Raw genomic sequence first — 18,342 nt, forward strand, 5'->3', positions numbered from 1 at the left:
GCATCTGGTCTCCAGTGCGTCTCCTCGGCCCGGGGTATACTGCACCAGCCCTACGCACGGTGTCTCCAGTTCGCCAGCACAGTCCAGTGCGGCCTGTTCCAACTCTCCGCACTTGCCGGGCTACAGGGGGGATCCAGCCAGGACGAGTGGTGCTAGCTCTGCGCTCGAGACCGCCAGTGCGCCTCCACGGTCCAGTGCATCCGGTGCCTCGGCCAAGGACAAGGACTCCTGCATGTCTCCCCAGCCTGGTGAGTCCTGTGCCTGTGCTAAAATCTAACCCTCCTGCATGTCTCCCCAGCCTGGTGAGTCCTGTGCCTTCTCCCAGAGCCAAGCCTCCAGTGATGATCCATGGCAAGAAGCCTCCAGTGATAATCCATGGCATGAAGCCTCCGGTGAGGATCCATGGCATGAGGCCTCCAACGAAGGACATCAGTCCGGAGCCTCCAGCAACGCCTTCTAGTCCGGAGCCTCCAACGTCACCCTCTAGTCCGGAGCCTCCAGCGTCGCCCTCTAGTCCGGAGCCTCCAGCGACGCCCTCTAGTCTGGAGCCTCCAGCGTCGCCCTCCAGTCCGGAGCCTCCAGCGTCGCCCTCCGGTCCGGAGCAGCCAGAGCCGCCCGTCTGTCCTGAGCTGCCGGAGCCGCCCGTCAGTCAGGAGCTGCCGGAGCCGCCCGTCAGTCAGGAGCTGCCGGAGCCGCCCGTCAGTCAGGAGCTGCCGGAGTCGCCCTTCACTACGGTGCTGCCGGAGTCGCCCTTCACTACGGCGCTGCCGGAGTCGCCCTTCACTACGGCGCTGGCAGCATCATGTTGTGCGGGTGCCTCGCTGCAAGAGGGACTGGTGCACTTCACAAAATTGATGGCATAATGAGGTAGGAAAACTATGTAGAAATATTGAAGCAACATCTCAAGACATCAGTCAGGAAGTTAAAGCTTGGTCGCAAATGGATCTTCCAAATGGACAATGACCCCAAGCGTAATTCCAAAGTTGTGGCAAAATGGCTTAAGGACAACAAAGTCAAGGTATTGGAGTGGCCATCACAAAACCTTGAACCCAATCCTATAGAAAATTTGTGGGCAGAACTGAAAAAGTGTGTGGCCTACAAACCTGACTCAGTTACACCAGCTCTGTCTGGAGGAATAGGCCAAAAATCACCCAACTTATTGTGGGAAGCTTGTGGAAGGCTACCTGAAATGTTTGACCCAAGTTAAACAATTTAAAGGCAATTCTACCAAATACTAATTGAGTGTATGTAAACTTCTGACCCACTGGTAATGTGTTGAAAGAAATAAAAGCTGAAATAAATCATTCTCTCTACTACTATTCTGACATTTCACATTCTTAAAATAAAGTGGTCATCCTAACTGACCTAAAACAGGGAATTGTTACATGGATTAAATGTCAGGAATTGTGAAAAACTGAGTTTAAATGTATTTGGCAAAGGTGTATGTAAACTTCCGACTTCAACTGTAAATAGGCCCGTTTTAATTTTGTCTGGCTTGCCATTCCAAATAAAATTGAATATTTTTTTGTGATCCAATACGTAATATAGTAGATTTTTCATAATTTGGTTATAATCCAGAGAGGTTAGAAAAGGTATCTAGATCTAAATTGTGGAGGGATCTAAATTGTGGATTTAAAAGAAAACATGAATCATCATTGTACAATGACACCTTTTTTTTAAGCCCTAGATTTCTAGCTCTTTGATATTATTGTTGGATTGGATTTTAATAGCTAACATTTTGATGGCCATAGTAAATAGATATGCCGATAGTGGATAACCTTGTTTTGTTCCTTCTGACAGTTTAATACTTAATGATAAGTAGCCATTATTTACTATTTTACACATAGGGTTACTATACATAACTATAAGATATTCTCCAAAGTGGAAATATTCCAGTCGTACTTCCCAGATTTTTCATAGTGTTCTATTGTTTCCAGTACTTGTCCTATATTATCTCCAATGCATCGTCCATGTAAAAAAACCTCTGATTAGTATGAATAATATCTGACAATCCCTTTTTAATTCTATGGACTATGCATTTTGCAAATTTTTTTTGCATCACAACACTGAATTGTAAGTGGCCTCCAACTGTTAAAATGGACTGGATCTTTATAATTACCACTTGGTTCTTTTTTCAGTAATAATTAAATCAGACCATATTATTGAGTATCTGATTATCTACCATTTTTATAGTAGTGGTTAAAACATGCTAATTAACGGTATTCTGAGTACATAACAAAAGGTTTGGTATATCAAAACTGGTATGTCATACAGACCTTTCCCAGACTTAAAGGCTTTAATTTAATCAAGAAGTTCATCCTCTGTATGTTGGCTTTCACATAAGTCTTTCTGTACAGCTGTTCATTTTACATTATTAATAGAAAAAAAATCCTTCCAATTAACTTCGATTAATGGAGATGGAGGAGACTGAAATTAAAACATATGCTTAAAGTACTTTGCTTCCTCTTCCAAAATCTAGTTTGGTGAATCATGGGTGACTCCGTCATTTGTAACAAGTTTCAGTAAATTATTTTTGGTAGCATTTCTATGTTAAAGATGAAAAAATATTTTGGTGCTTTTTTCCCCATATTTCATCCAGTTTGGTTTATTTTTATAATATATTACATATTATTCTTTTTCCTCTAACGCATTCTGTGCCTCTAAAACTGCATTGTTGGTTAACGGCTTGTAATTAAGCATTTCACGGTAAGGTGTTGTACACCTGTTGTATTCGACGCATGTGACAAATACAATTTGATTTGATATTGGTAAAGCTTTTATTGGTATCTATCTGTACTGCTATCCCATCTATTTTTTATTAATATGCCAAGAAGGCCAGTATCCAGGAGTCACCTCTTCACTGTTGACGTTGAGACTGGTGTTTTTCAGGAACTATTTAATGAAGCTGCCAGTTGAGGACTTGTGAGGCATCTGTTTCTCAAACTAGACTCTCTAATGTACTTGCCCTCTTGCTCAGTTGTGCACCGGGGCCTCCCACTCCTCTTTCTATTCTGGTTACAGGTTGTTTAGGCTGTTCTGTGAAGGGAGTAGTACACAGCGTTGTACGAGATCTTCAGTTTCTTGGCAATTTCTCAAATGGGATAGCCTTCATTTCTCAGAACAAGAATAGACTGACGAATTTCAGAAGAAAGTCATTTATTTCTGGCCATTTTGAGTCTGTAATCGAACCGACAAATGCTGATGCTCCAGATACTCAACTAATCTCAAGAAGGCCAGTTTTATTGCTTTTTTAGTCAAACTACAGTTTTCAGCTGTGCTAACATTATTGTAAAAGGGCTTTCTAATGATCAATTAGCCTTTTAAAATGATCAACTTGGATTAGCTAACACAACATGCCATTGGAACACAGGAGTGATGGTTGCTGATAATGGGCCTCTGTACAACTATGTAGATATTCCATTTAAAAAAATCTGCAGTTTCCGGCTAAAATAGTCATTTACAACATTAACAATGTCTACACTGTATTTCTGATCAATTTGATGTTATTTTAATGGACATTTTTTTTTGTTTCTCTTTCAAAAACAAGGACATTTCTAAGTGACCCCAAACTTTTGAACGGTAGCGTATATTATGACAGAAAAAGTCAGTTATAAATGATTCTGTCCTGGTTAAAAACATGTTGTCATCCAATGGGCTTTGATTAAATTTGCAAAATCCTCAAACATGGAAATTCTGTAAGAGTAATGTATATGACAATTATCTGATGGTCTGACCATTCTGTCCTTTATCAACACTTTTTAAACGTTTGGTGCCAGCGAGAATGACATGTATATCTCACTAGGTCAGGATATTTAAGCCTCCATATATCCAGTAGTTCTAATATATCCATGACATTCGAGATTTCCTTAAGTGCATAAGTGTGATGGTTTGTAGTGTGATTTCCTTCAAGATCCATTGAGGTATTTAAAACTGTATTATAATCTCCCACCATAATAATATAGTCTTGTATTGCTTGTTGTAGGCTTGATAAGTTACAATATTATATAGATTTTCAAAGAATAGTGGATCATCATTATTTGGACCGTATAGATTAATGAGACAAATCTGTTTATGGTCCAATAACATATTTTAAAGAATCATCGACCTTGCGGATCTGTTTGAACAACTTGCACATTCGGATCAAAATTATTGTTAATTAATATCATCACACCTTTTGAGTTTCTTTGCCCATGGGATAAGTATATTTAGACCCCCTCCCCAGGCCCTTTTCCACACAACTTCATCTAAAATAGTGGAATGAGTGTCCTGTAAACAATAGGTACTATTTTCTTTTTCTTTTAGCCAGGTAAATATGGATCGTCTTTTCTTATCTTCTAAGCCAGTGGTTCACAAACTTTTTATAGTCCCGTGCCCCTTCAAACATTCAACCTCCAGCTGCATACCTCCTCTAGCACTAGGGTCAGCGCACTTTCAAATGTTGTTTTTTGCCATCATTGTAAGCCTGCCACACACACACTATACGATACATTTATTAAGCATAAGAATGGGTGTAAGAACCTGGCTCGTGGGAAGTGACAAAGAGCTCTTATAGGACCAGGGCACAAATAATAATATAATAATAATCAATAATATTGCCCTTATTTGTTCATCGAAAACTATGAATAACTCACTACAGGTTAATTAGAAGGGTGTGCTTGAAAGGATGCACATAACTCTGCAATGTTGGGTTGTATTGGAGAGTCTCAGTCTCATATCATTTTCCACACACAGTCTGTGCCTGTATTTAGTTTTCATGCTAGTGAGGGCCGAGAATCGATGAGGCTCTCTTGTTCAGATATCAGTAAGTGGACTGGAACCATTGCATGAAATGGATAACGAATCCAGTTGTTTGTGTCGTCCGTTTCGGGAAAGTACTTGCGTAATTGCGCACCTAACTCATTCAGGTGCTCGCTATTTCACATTTGACATTGTCCGTAAGCTTGAGTTTATTTGCACACAAAAAATCATACAATGATGGAAATACCTGTGTGTTGTCCTTGTTAATGCAGACAGAGAAGAGCTTCTCTTAATCATAGCCTCAATTTTGTTCCGCACATTGAATATAGTTGTGAAGAGTCCCTGTAATCCTAGATTCAGAACGTTTAGGCAAGAAATAACATCACCCAGAGAGGCCAGTCGTGTGAGAAACTCATCTTCATGCAAGCGGTCAGACAAGTCAAAATTATGGTCAGTAAAGAAAACTTTAAGCTCATCTCTCAATTCATCAAAAATGTGTCAATACTTTGCCCCTTGATAACCAGCGCACTTCTGTATGTTGTAAAAGCGTTCAATGGTCGCTGCCCATATCATTGCATAGCGCAGAAAATACACGAGAGTTCAGGGGCCTTGCTTTAACAAAGTTAACCATTTTCACTGTCGTGTCCAAAACATCTTTCAAGCTGTCAGGCATTCCCTTGGCAGCAAGAGCCTCTCGGTGGATGCTGCAGTGTACCCAAGCGGCGTCGGGAGCAACTGCTTGCACACCTGTTACCACTCCACTATGTCTCCCTGTCATGGCTTTTGCGCCATCAGTACAGATACCAACATGAGCAGCAGCTACGTTTGGCTACATACGGACCGTTAGTGGAATTCCTGCGAGAGAGTAACGGTAATGTGATTGGATGTTAATTATTTGACTAGGCTACCTGCATTTGACATTGTGTTGTTATTTCGCTGAACACTAGATGGTTGAATTTTATTTTTGGCAGTGAAACGAGGCTACTCAGGCGAGAAGAAAACCTCACCCATCACCTGTTGGAAAATATAAATGGACTGTTTGAAAATGTGAAGAAAAACAATGTGAATCACATTTTTATTTGGCGGCAAGAAAAGACTTGAGGTGTGAATGCATATCCAGTTGTAGCTGTTTGAGCATGCATGCAAAATTGAGCAAGAATGGGGAGATTTGATTAACCAATTTAAAATCCTAGCTGATGGAGTTCAAATACACCCCCCTACCCTGAAACACACACACGCTGGTCCCCAGTTGTGACCATTTCCCCAAACATCTCTGTGCAGTCTGACCTTTTGATTATTTTGTGCCACCAGGGTCACAATAATTTTCCCGCTCTCTGATTGTCGTAGTGTGACCCCCCCTCTCCATGGGTTACAGCAGCTAGTGTTGCCAGCACTACCATTGCCTGGGTGGGGGCACCCCATCGAAATTCTCACCGGCTGGGTACACGTTCATCAATGTTCTCATTAGCAGCTTTGAGAAATTCCTTTTACGTTATGCTCACCCATCTAGGGGCTTTGGCTTCGTTGGACCAACCCTGCCAGCCAGGCTCAGACTCTTGAGGGGGCAGTGCTGTTTTAGTGGGTTTCTGGTCTTTCTGTCTTGGCTGCGTATAGGCTACTTGCAGTAGGCCTATAAAACAGATAAGGACTTCTCCTGAGTGTGTGGGTCGCTCAGGTGGGTGTATAGGGTTAGGGACTGTTCCATCATGATAGGACAATAAATACATAAACTATATTTAGAATTTCCTTTAAAATGTTTATCCCATATCTGCACAAAATTGAACGCTCTCTCTGCCACAACACCTGCTCGCAGACACGCACACATGGGCTCTGACATTTGCAACCATTTTCCGTTTTTCACTCACTTAACCACACTTTTCCAAACACAAAAACACACACCCCACCTTCCATCACAATACACCCGCACATACCCACATACTGTGCCTTCTATGTCCTCTGTTTGCTGTGTTTTTATCCCTGCAATGTTGATTTCTACCTAACTTCTGGCTTTTAAGTACTTTTGTGGTCCAGTTCCTTATATTTGAAGATTCCTTATATTTCTTCTAATGCTGTCTTATATCTATTTATAAATACTAAGAATAGAATGTTGAATACTAATTATTTTTACAGCATTCCCTATCTTGAATGGTATAGTGTATTTGCAGTTTATTTTTTTATCAATTGTTGTATTTCATTGTTTTTCAGTTGTTGTTTTTTTTACAATCCCTACCATGGATAGTATTGGGTGTTCCATTATTCGACTCCTCTATGGAAACTTTGCATTATTTAGAATAGCCATGGAGAAGTGATTGGTGTCTCGGAAGAGTTGATTATCGGTGTACAGTTTATCGACTACGAGAGCTACACGTTTCCCTTTAAGTCTATTCACCTTGAAGAATGGGTACAGAACTTTGCGCCGTTCTGCAATTTCCTCCAGAACTGATCATTCATTCTTATTTTCATGCCAGCGAGCTTTTGCCCGGGCTTTTAACCATTATTTTATGTTTAAAGAATGCACATTTGGCAATGATTGGGCACTCATATCTCTGTCCAAAACGGGGTACTTGTTCGAGTTTGATTTTGTCAACAGTATCGCCTGGGATCTGTAGCACTTTAAAAAGGAATTCTTTCAACACACTTTCAGGATCTTCACCCAATACCAGATATTCTTGCATGGATTGCGTCTGTATTCCAAGTAAGGCTTCTCTCAGAAACATTCTCTCCTCTTTAAGTTCTTTAATGTCCGTTTCAATAGTACTGACCTTGAAGCTTGTTGGTTTCTTTCTACATTGTCACGGCTTTTTCATCACTCATTTCGAGGCTCGCCTTCATCGCTTTACTTACAAGTTCAAGTACACCCAACTTATCATTTATTGATTTTAGCAGGTTGGTTTCAACTCTTACCGTACCAGGTGGTGAAAAGCATAAATCATAGGTGTCTGTCGAGGAATCTCGTAGTTTTCTCTCGGAGTTTGGTTCTCCGTTTTTTCACTGTTTCCTCTCCAACATGTTTTGGCCTTGACTGTGTTCGTAATATTTATCAATAAACTTCTCTCGCCTTTTTAGGGAGTTATTATCCAGCTTGAATGCTATTGCCCACGAGTAAATAGATCAGTATAGTACTACTATTTAGACAGTTTTAGATATTGAATATTGCAATTTCTCATGAGGCATTTTGCACCGCCATCTTCAGTCCGCCATCTCTGTCCCTCCAGTGTCACAGTATTACTTAAGTCACCTGTGTAATGATCATACTTTTTAATCAGTTTATTGATATCCCACACCTGTCAGATGGATGGATTATCTTGGCAAAGGAGAAATGCTCACTAACAGGGATTTGTGCACAACATGCTCACTAACAAATTTGTGCACAACATTTTTGAGAAATAAGCTTTTTGTGCATATGGAACATTTCTGGGATCTTTTATTTCAGCTCCTGAAACATGGGACCAACACTTTAGATGTTGCGTTTATATTTCTGTTCAGTATAGTTTGTGAAAATATGGAAATGTTTCATGTCATTGGCAAGATCTTTACAATATGCATTGTATATTTGGACCCATCCAAATATAGTTGTCATATCGTTCATATCACATCTCCAGAACATCAACAGTGTTCATTATTGAGTAGCCTACCATGTAACTTCCTGCTGTGGTCATTTCGATCTTCCCCTCGAAAGGACCCCATGTGATGCCCACAGGAAGTGCCTGGCGAGAACGTGTCTGCCACTCTGTACCGTCATAGAGAATCTCCAGCTCTCCTATAAAACAGAGCACAATCTGTATTTAGATTATTTATTAACATTCAATCATGACTCAGCTTGAGTTCATAATTCTTTAATAAAAACTGTTTTCTACTCCATAGTATCTTAATGAGGCACCACACCACTGCATTAGCATTTTCAGTCAAAGAGAGTACTAGTGTATGATAGTCTTTGGTACACTCTTAGAACAAAAGGTCCTATCTAGAACCTTAAAGGGTTCTTCAGCTGTCCCCATGAGAGAACCCTTTGAAGAACCCTTTTTGGTTCTAGGTAGAACCCTTTTGGTTTCAATGTAGAAGCCTTTCTACAGTTATTCTTACCGGGAACACAGGTAGAGAACATTTAGCTAGAGAACATTTCTCACAATGTCCCTTCAGTGTATTTCAGGATTACTTCCTTCCTCATCATACTGAACACCACCACCACTATCAACATCATCACTGAGCCCCTCTTCCCTCTGCAGTCAATTAACAGATCATAAACTTCACTAAAGCGACTCTCCCTAGCTTTGATCCTTGATGACCTAGTTGTCTCTTTGATTAGGCTTTAGCCCCAGCAGTTTGACAGCCAACAGATAGTGTGGACTAAGCCTCTTTGTCCATCCAGTTTGGATGTGAATAGTGGAGGAGTGTGTTGGGAGTTGAGACTGAATTTCAAATAGCTGAGGGCTATTGGCTATATTTTCTAGTCCTATTCCTAACCATGATCTTGGAGTTGATAGTTTCACCCGTCTTTTTTCGTTGGACTCTTTGATGAAGTCTAATATTATTGACAATTTCAATTTATTTTGGGAACATCCTCAGCTCTTAAAAAGGGACAGGTTGCACCCAAACAGGAGAGGAACTAGGATGCTGAGTGCTAATATCGAAGAGGTACTACAAAAATGACGGGATATCAGTCCTTGTCCGCAACAGGTAACCCTCATTGACTCTTGTTTTAATCCACGTCCTCTTTCTAAGGCATAGGCCTAATGGTTCAGTTCTAGGCAATCTTGTATCTATTCCAATTCAAGCCTACTACATGAGATGTTCTAATATTTTCTAAATGTACTTGCTAAACATGGCATGTACGTATTTGAAACTCCTTCTGATCTGAAATCCCACACCTGCGGATTTGGACTGATTCACGTAAATGCCAGAAATTGTATTTAGAAAATGTATTTTATTGTAACTCTGGCTTCTCAAACGAAGGTGGACATGGTTATAACTGAACCTTGGCTAAAGAAGTCTACGCCAGACTCTGATTTGTCTCTGATTGATTATAACGTTTTTAGATCTGACAGAGTTGGCAGAGGAGGGGGTGTCGCCATATACATAAAGAGCAACTTAAATGTTTCTGTATCCATTACACCCTCTGTCCCTAAGCAATTTGAATGTCTTGTCTTAAATGTGGCCCTTGGTAATAATGCCCATCTGATGCTAGCAGGAATTTATCCCCCCCTTCGGCCTCCTTATGTGCTATTAACAAATTGTCTGACCTGCTGTCTAACTATGCTAAATCCGAATAATTAATAATTATTCTGGATTGGTTGATGCCAGTATCTGATCGGCTGAAAGATATTTGTATTGAGCTAAATCTAACTCAGCTGATAACTACTCGCCTCAACTTTAAAGACTCTCTTAGATATTATTCTAACACCAGTCTCAATGTCAACAGTGAAGAGGCGACTCCGGGATGCTGGCCTTCTAGGCAGAGTTGCAAAGAAAAAGCCATATCTCAGACTGGACAATAAAAAGAAAAGATTAAGATGGGGAAAATAACACAAACACTGGACAGAGGAACTCTGTCTAGAAGGCCAGCATCCCGGAGTCGCCTCTTCACTTTTGACATTGAGACTGGTGTTTTGCGGGTGCTATTTAATGAAGCTGCCAGTTGAGGACTTGTGAGGCGTCTGTTTCTCAAACTAGACACTCTAATGTACTTGTCCTCTTGCTCAGTTGTGCACTGTGCCTCCCACTCCTTTTTCTATTCTAGTTAGAGCCAGTTTGCAATGTCCTGTGAAGGGAATAGTACACAGCGTTGTACGAGATCTTCAGTTTCTTGGCAATTTCTCGCACGGAATAGCCTTCATTTCCCAGAACAAGAATAGACTGACGACTTTCAGAAGAAAGTTCTTTGTTTGTGGCCATTTTGAGCCTGTAATCGAACCCACAAATGCTGATGCTCCAGATACTCAACTAGTCTCAAGAAGGCCAGTTTTATTGCTTCTTTAATCAGGACTACAGTTTTCAGCTGTGGTAACATAATTGCAAAAGGGTTTCCTTATGATCAATTAGCCTTTTAAAATGATAAATTTGGATTAGCTAACACAACGTGCCATTGGAACACAGGAGTGATGGTTGCTGATAATGGGCCTCTGTATGCCTATGTAGATATTCCATTAAAAGTCAGCCATTTCCAGCTACAATAGTCATTTGCAACATTACCTTCTTATGGCTGAAGGGGCAGTATTGAGTAGCTTGGATGAAAGGTGCACAGAGGTGCCCAGAGTAAACGGCCTGCTCCTATGTCATAGTTGCTAATACATGCATATTATTAGTAGTAGTGGATAGAAAACACTCTGAAGTTTCTAAAACTGTTTGAATTATGTCTGTGAGTATAACAGAACTCATATGGCAGGCAAAAACCTGAGAAGTTACACTTCCTGTTTGGATATTTTCTGGGGGTGCCAGATTTTCAACCAAGCTCTCATTGAAAATACAGAGAGATATGGATGGGTTTTCACTTCCTACGGCTTCCACTAGATGTCAACAGTCAATAGAACTTTGTCTGATGACTCTAATGTGAAGGGGGGCCGAAGGAGACAGGAATGAGTAATCACTTCCATGAGGTGCCCACGCATTGCACTGGCGCGTTCATGTGAGAGGGAGCTCCGTTCCATCGTCAATTGAAGTCGATGTAATTCTCCGGTTGGAACTTTATTCAAGATGTATGTTAACAACATTCTAAAGATTGATTCAGTACATCGTTTGACATGTTTCTACTGACTGTAACGGAACATTTCGTCACGTTATAGTGGACGCGCTTTGAGACTTTGGTTAGGGCGTTTGGTAAACAATTCGAAAGTAGCTAATTGGACATAAATAACGGACATTATCGAACAAATCAAGCATTTTATGTGGACCTGGGTTTCCTAGGACTGCATTCTGATGAAGGTCATCAAAGGTAAGGAAACATTTATCATGTATTTTCTGGTTTCTGTTGAGTCCAACATGGCGGCTAATTTGGCAATTGTTCTGAGCTCCGTCTCAGATTATTGCATGGTTTATTTTTCCGTAAAGTTTTTTTGAAATCTGACACAGCGGTTGCATTAAGGAGAGGTATATCTATAATTCCATGTGTATAACTTGTATTGTCATCTACATTTATGATGAGTATTTCTGTTGAAACGATGTGGCTATGCAAAATCACTTGATGTTTTTGCAACTAGTGAATCTAACGCGCCAATGTAAACTCAGATTTTTTTATATAAATATGAACTTTATCAAACAAAACATGCATGTATTGTGTAACATGAAGTCCTATGAGTGTCATCTGATGAAGATAATGAAAGGTTAGTGATTAATTTTATCTCTATTTCTGGTTTTTGTGAAAGCTATCTTTCACTGGAAAAATGGCTATGCTTATTGTGGTTTTGTGGTGACCTAACATAATCGTTTGTAGTGCTTTTGCTGAAAAGCATATTTGAAATCAGACACTTTGGTGGGATTAACAACAAGATTACCTTTAAAATGATATAAGACACATGAATGTCTGAGGAATTTTAATTATGAGATTTCTGTTGTTTGAATTTGGCGCCCTGCACTATCACTGGCTGTTGTCATATCGATCCCGGTAACGCGATTGAAGCCATAAGAAGTTAATAATGTCTACACTGTATTTCTGATCAATTTGATGTTATTTTAATGGACAAAAAAATTGTTTTTCTTTCAAAAACAAGGACATTTCTAAGTGACCCCAAACTTTGAACGGTAGTGTAATTATTCAGACCCCTTGCTATGAGACTTGAGATTGAGCTCAGGTGCATCCTGTTTCTATTGATCATCAGAAGTTTCTACAACTTGATTGGAGTCCACCTGTGGTAAATTCAATTGATTGGACATGATTTGGAAAGGCATACATATCTGTCTATATAAGGTTCCACAGTGCATGTCAGAGCAAAAACCAAGCAATGAGGTCGAAGGAATTGTACGTAGAGCTCCGAGACAGGACTGTGTCGAGGCACAGATCTGGGGAAGGGTACCAAAAAACTTCTGCAGCATTGAAGGTTCCCAAGAACACAGTGGCCTCCGTCATTCTTAAATTTAAGAAGTTTGGAACCACCAAGACCCTTCTTAGAGTTGGCCGCCCGGCCAAACTGAGAAAGTGAGAGAAAAGGGCCTTGGTCAGGGAGGTGACCAAGACCCGATGGTCACTCTGACAGAGCTCCAGAGTTCCTCTGTGGAGATGGGAGAACCTACCAGAAGGACAACCATCTCTGCAGCAATCCAACAATCAGGCCTTTATGGTAGAGTGGCCAGATGGAAGCCACTCCTCACTAAAAGGCACATGAAGTTTGCCAAAAGGCACCTAAAGGACTCTCAGAGCATGAAAACCAAGATTCTCTGGTCTGATGAAACCAAGATTGAACTCTTTGGCCTGAATGCCAAGCATCACGTCTGAAGGAAACCTGGCACCATCCCTACGGTGAAGCATGATGGTGGCAGCATCATGCTGTGGGGATGTTGTTCAGCGGCAGGGACTGGGAGACTAGTCAGGATCGAGGGAAAGATAAATGTAGCAACGTACAGAGAGATCTCTGCTCCAGGGCGCACAAGACCTCAGACTGGGGCCATGGTTCAACTTCCAACTGGACAACGACCCTAAGCACACAACCAAGACAACGCAGGAGTGGCTTCGGGACAAGTCTCTGAATGTCCTTGAGTGGCCCAGCCAGAGCCCAGACTTGAACCCGATCGAACATCTCCGGAGAGACCTGAAAATAGCTGTGCAGCGACACTCTCCATCCAACCTGACAGAACTTGAGAGAATCTGCAGAGAAGAATGGGAGAAACTCCCCAAAAACAGGTGTGCCAAGCTTGTAGCCTCATACCCAAGAAGATTCGAGGCTGTAATTGCTGCCAAAGGTGCTTCAATAAAGTACTCAGTGAAGGGTCTGAATAAGGGTCTGAATATTTCAGATTTTTTATTTTTAATACATTTGCAACTGTTTCTAAAAACGTGTTTGTGCTTTGTCATTATGGGTATTGTGTGTAGATTGATGAGAAAAAAACGACAATTTTAGAATGAGGCTGTAACGTAACAATGTGGAAAAAGTCAAGGGGTCTGAATACTTTTCGAATGCAGTGTACTTTATTTTCATTTCAACCATTTGATGTACAGTACCAGTCAAAAGTTTGGACACATCTACTCATTCAAGGGTTTTCTTTATTTTTACTATCTTCTACATTGTAGAAAAATTGTGAAGAAATCAAAACTAACACATATGGAATCATATGGTAACCAAAAAAGTGTTAAACAAATCAAAATATTTTAGATTCTCAATGTCGCCACTCTTTGCCTTGGTGACAGCTTTGCACACTCTTGGCATTCTATCAACCAGCTTCACCTGGAATGCTTTTCCAAAAGCCTTGAAGGAGTGCCCACATATGTGACCCGTTTCAGGAAACTAGGCGTATGTCGCGGGGTCACTACTTCTCAGGAGAGCCATTTGAACGTAAACTTTTTTTAAATCAAAATGCATTTTTGGGTAGAAATGCCTTTTCGATCATGTGAACTTTCATGTGCCTTAATAACATACTTGTATGCCATCTGTAAAATATGAATAAAAGTGTTCAATTATGAGCCTAGTTGGTTTAGCCAAAGAAAAGTCAGCAACCTTCCCACTAGCCATGATTGGCTGAGATAATGTGTGGGCTGGATATGCCGAGAGATGAGTTTGGATTGGTCTGCCATATAGCACGCTTCTGTCAATTTGAGCTGGTCAGTATGTCTAGGTAATCCTGTCTAACACTGCTTTTTTATGTATCGTGTAGTAAGACTGCATAAGTGTTGCTCTCAACTTTCTGGAGGACTGAGTTTTGATATCAGTGGAATTTGAGTATGATAGCTAAGGAGATGGACAAAACAACTGTCTCCAGATTACATCTCAAACTAAGAGCAACCATGGCATCCGACAGGAGATGCGTCCAACCACGAATGTGGGTAAGAGAGTCTAGCTAGCTACATTTTCAGATATTACACATTTCTAATTATGACAGAAAGAGCCATTTGCTTGGCTAGCTATTGCCTAATGTTAGCTAGCTAACATTGAACCTGGTTGGTTAGCTACCTGCAGATTCATAAAGGGTAGTAACATCATGAGTTGTGATTATGGTTCATTGATTACTTACCTAGCTAACTAGCTACATGTCTTAACAAAAGACTCCACTATGCAAGTAACCATTTCAGGTGCGTTCGTAAATTCAGTCTGGCCATCTACTCTGATTTCAGAGCACTCTCGTCTGAGTAGAGGGCGCAGAATAACTGATGAATTTACGAAAGCTCTATACCCGTTGAATATGGCCGGTATCAGTAAACATCAGTAAACATCGGCCAGAGGGTCTGGTGTGCGCTCTGAATGCGAAACGCTCTGAATTTACAACTGACAATCTGACAGCACAGTTGCAGTCACCAACACTCTGGATAACATAACAGACTAACCAGCTCTGCTAGGGCGAGTAATGTTCAGTGAGCTGTTCTCTCTCACGTAGAAGTCTGGAAGTAGCTAGCAAGTTAGCTTGGGTGCTTGACTGCTGTTGTTAGTACATTCGGATCTACCCTTAATGAGATGGGTTGGGCTAAAGCTTAAGAGGGTGTGAACAATGTTGAATGGGTGTAGACAAAGAAGGGCTCTCCAATAGTAGTACCAAAATATTCAAAGGCCATTTCTCAAAAGTGAGTTTACAAGTTAATTGACTTTCAAAGAAAAATTACTTTCCCATTGTTCCTAAACTGTACTGTATGATATACAATTTTTTAGCTCTGAGTCTCTACTTTTATCCAATGTAAAAAACACAATTTCAAATTTTGCTACATTTGAGCCAGTCAGTCACATATGCTGAGCACTTGTTGGCTGTTTTTCCTTCACTCTGCGGTCTAACTCATCCCAAACCATCTCAATTGGGTTGAGGTCAGGTGATTGTGGAGGCCAGGTCATCTGATGCAGCACTCCATCACTAGCACTTACACAGCCTGGAGGTATGTTGGGTCATTCTCCTGTTGAAAAACAAATGATAGTCCCACAAAGAGCAAACCAGATGGAATGGGGTATCACTGCACAATGCTGTGGTAACCATGCTGGTTAAGTGTGCCTTGAATTCTAAATAAATCAACAACAGTGTCACCAGCAAAGCACCAACACACCATTTTTACATTTTTTTATTTAACTAGGCAAGTCAGTTAAGAACAAATTCTTATTTACAATGACGGCCTACCCCGGCCAAACCCTCCCCCAGACAACACTGGGCCAATTGTGCGCCGCCCTATGGGTTTCCCGATCGCGGCCGGTTGTGATACAGCCTGGGATCGAACTAGGGTCTGTAGTGACGCCTCTAGCACTAAGATGCAGTGCCTTAGACCACTGTGCTACGCGGGAGCCCTAACCATCACACCTTCTCCTCCATGCTCACGGTGGAAACCACACATGCGGAGATCATCTGTTCATCTACTCTGCTTCTCACAAAGACAGAGCGGTTGGGAGCAAAAATCTCAAATTTGGACTCATCAGACCAAAGGACAGATTTGCACCGGTCTAATGTTTATTGCTCGTGTTTCTTGACCCAAGTAAGTCTCTTCTTCTTATTGGTGTCATTTAGTAGTAGTTCCTTTGCAGCAATTCATCCATGAAGGCCTGATTCACGTAGTCTCCTCTGAACAGTTCATGTTGAGATCTGTCTGTTACTTGAACTCTGTGAAGCATTTATTTGGGCTGCAATTTCTGAGGCTGGTAACTCTAATGAACTTATCCTCTGCAGCAGAGGTAACTCTGGGTCTTCCTTTCCTGTGGCAGTCCTCATGAGGGCCAGTTCCATCATAGCGCCTGAATAGCACCTGAAGAAACGTTCAAAGTTCTTGACATTTTCCGGATTGACTGACCTTCATATCTTAAAGTAATGGACTGCCGCTTCTCTTTGATTATTTGAGCTGTTAATATGGACTTGTTTTTTTACTAAATATGGCTATCTTCTGTATACCACCCCTACCTTGTCACAACACAACTGATTGGCTCAAATGCATTAGCAGGAAAGAAATTCCACAAATGTACTTTTAACAAGGCACACCTGTTAATTGAAGTGCATTCTAGGTGACTACCTCATGAAGTTGGTTGAGAGAATGCCAAGAGAGTGCAAAGCTGTCACAAAGGCAAAGGGTGGCTACTTTGAAGAATCTCACATATAGAACATATTTTGATTTGTTCAACACTTTTTTGGTTACTACATTATTCCATATGTATTATTTCATAGTTATGATGTCTTCACTATTATTCTACAATGTAGAAAATAGTAAAAAAAAATAAAGAAAACCTTTGAATAAGTAGGTGTGTCCAAACTTTTGACTGGTATTGTATACGATGTATTAAATACCTTGCTAATAATCAATGTAAAAAAAATCCACAGGAGCTGATTCACTTGACCCCTTCTACTACAGCTTTCAGCCCCACTTATTGTTGAACCTATATTTTTAACTTAACAACTGATCCTGGGTTTATCCCTTAGATTTGGAAAGTGGCACATGTCCTCCCCCTACATAAGGGTGGAGATCCTTCTGATTTAGATAATTACTGCCCAATCACCAAGTTATCTTGCTTAGCCAAAGTTATTAGAATCCCTGACCAAATCCCAGCTAAGAACTATTTTAACTTCTCACTCTATTCTAAACATGCACGGTTTCGGACACTATGCTTGTTTTAGATGGTGTTAAATTGCCTAGATCATAAAAAAACATTGTGCTGCCTCATTTATAGATCTTTCCAAGGCATTCGACACCATTGACCATTCCCTACTCATTCAAAAACTGTCTGAAATGAGCCTGGATAAGGAGTCTTGCAAATGGTTTAAGACCTACACTGTATTTGACAAACAGGACACAATGTGTGCTTTCTGATGGTGTCAAGTCTAGTTTCCTTGATATTATGAAAGGTGCACTGCAGGGGTAGATTTTGGTCCTGTTCTCCTTCATATTTATATAAATAATATTGTTCTATGTATTCAATCCTGTAATATACGTCTGTATGCAGATGATATGGTTATGTATGCCATTGCACTGACTGTTGACCAAAGCTGATTTTGTTACATTACATGAAGGCAATGTTGATTTAAAACAGGCCAAACTAAATATATGTTGTTCTCTAATTCACAGAAAAATTTGTCAGATGGGCTACATATTCACTCATTGATTGTTTCTCAAATCGAGCGGGTTCCCGCCTATAAAGATCTGGACGTTTAGATTGATTAAGATCTAACATCTAAAAAGCATACTGATGAGCTAGTTAAAAAGCTAAGATTTAAAGGTGCACTATGTAGAAAAATTCTAATTCGCCTAATTTCAGTTTATGTGACAAAAGAAGCAAGTGTAGTGGAGAGAATGATTGTACCATCTAAACAGCTGTGAAATATATTTTCCATATCCAAAAATATAGTAGTTTCAGCTGTTTTGAAACTGATGTAAAAGACGCTAAAACAAAAATGAAGAACGTGGAGTATAGAAATAGTGCACATAGAACAGCTCTACCGTTTTACACTTGCTTTCAACGAGAATGACAGATCTATAACTCTATAACCAAAAAGTTACATATTGCAGCT

At 40.5% G+C, this 18,342-nt stretch overlaps 1 protein-coding gene across 1 annotated transcript in view; it reads right to left on the minus strand.

Annotated features, from left to right (window-relative positions):
* Positions 1-18,342, minus strand: part of LOC120022401 (zinc finger protein ZFPM2-like) — a 107,943-nt gene that overhangs the window by 42,414 nt on the left and 47,187 nt on the right. Inside the window, exon 11 of the mRNA XM_038966289.1 lies at positions 8,373-8,497. Within this exon, the coding sequence (XP_038822217.1) occupies positions 8,373-8,497 (125 nt within the window). The remainder of the gene's footprint in view (positions 1-8,372; positions 8,498-18,342) is intronic.

This window comes from Salvelinus namaycush, chromosome 27, assembly GCF_016432855.1.
Source record: "Salvelinus namaycush isolate Seneca chromosome 27, SaNama_1.0, whole genome shotgun sequence".
NCBI classification, from domain to species: domain Eukaryota; kingdom Metazoa; phylum Chordata; class Actinopteri; order Salmoniformes; family Salmonidae; genus Salvelinus; species Salvelinus namaycush.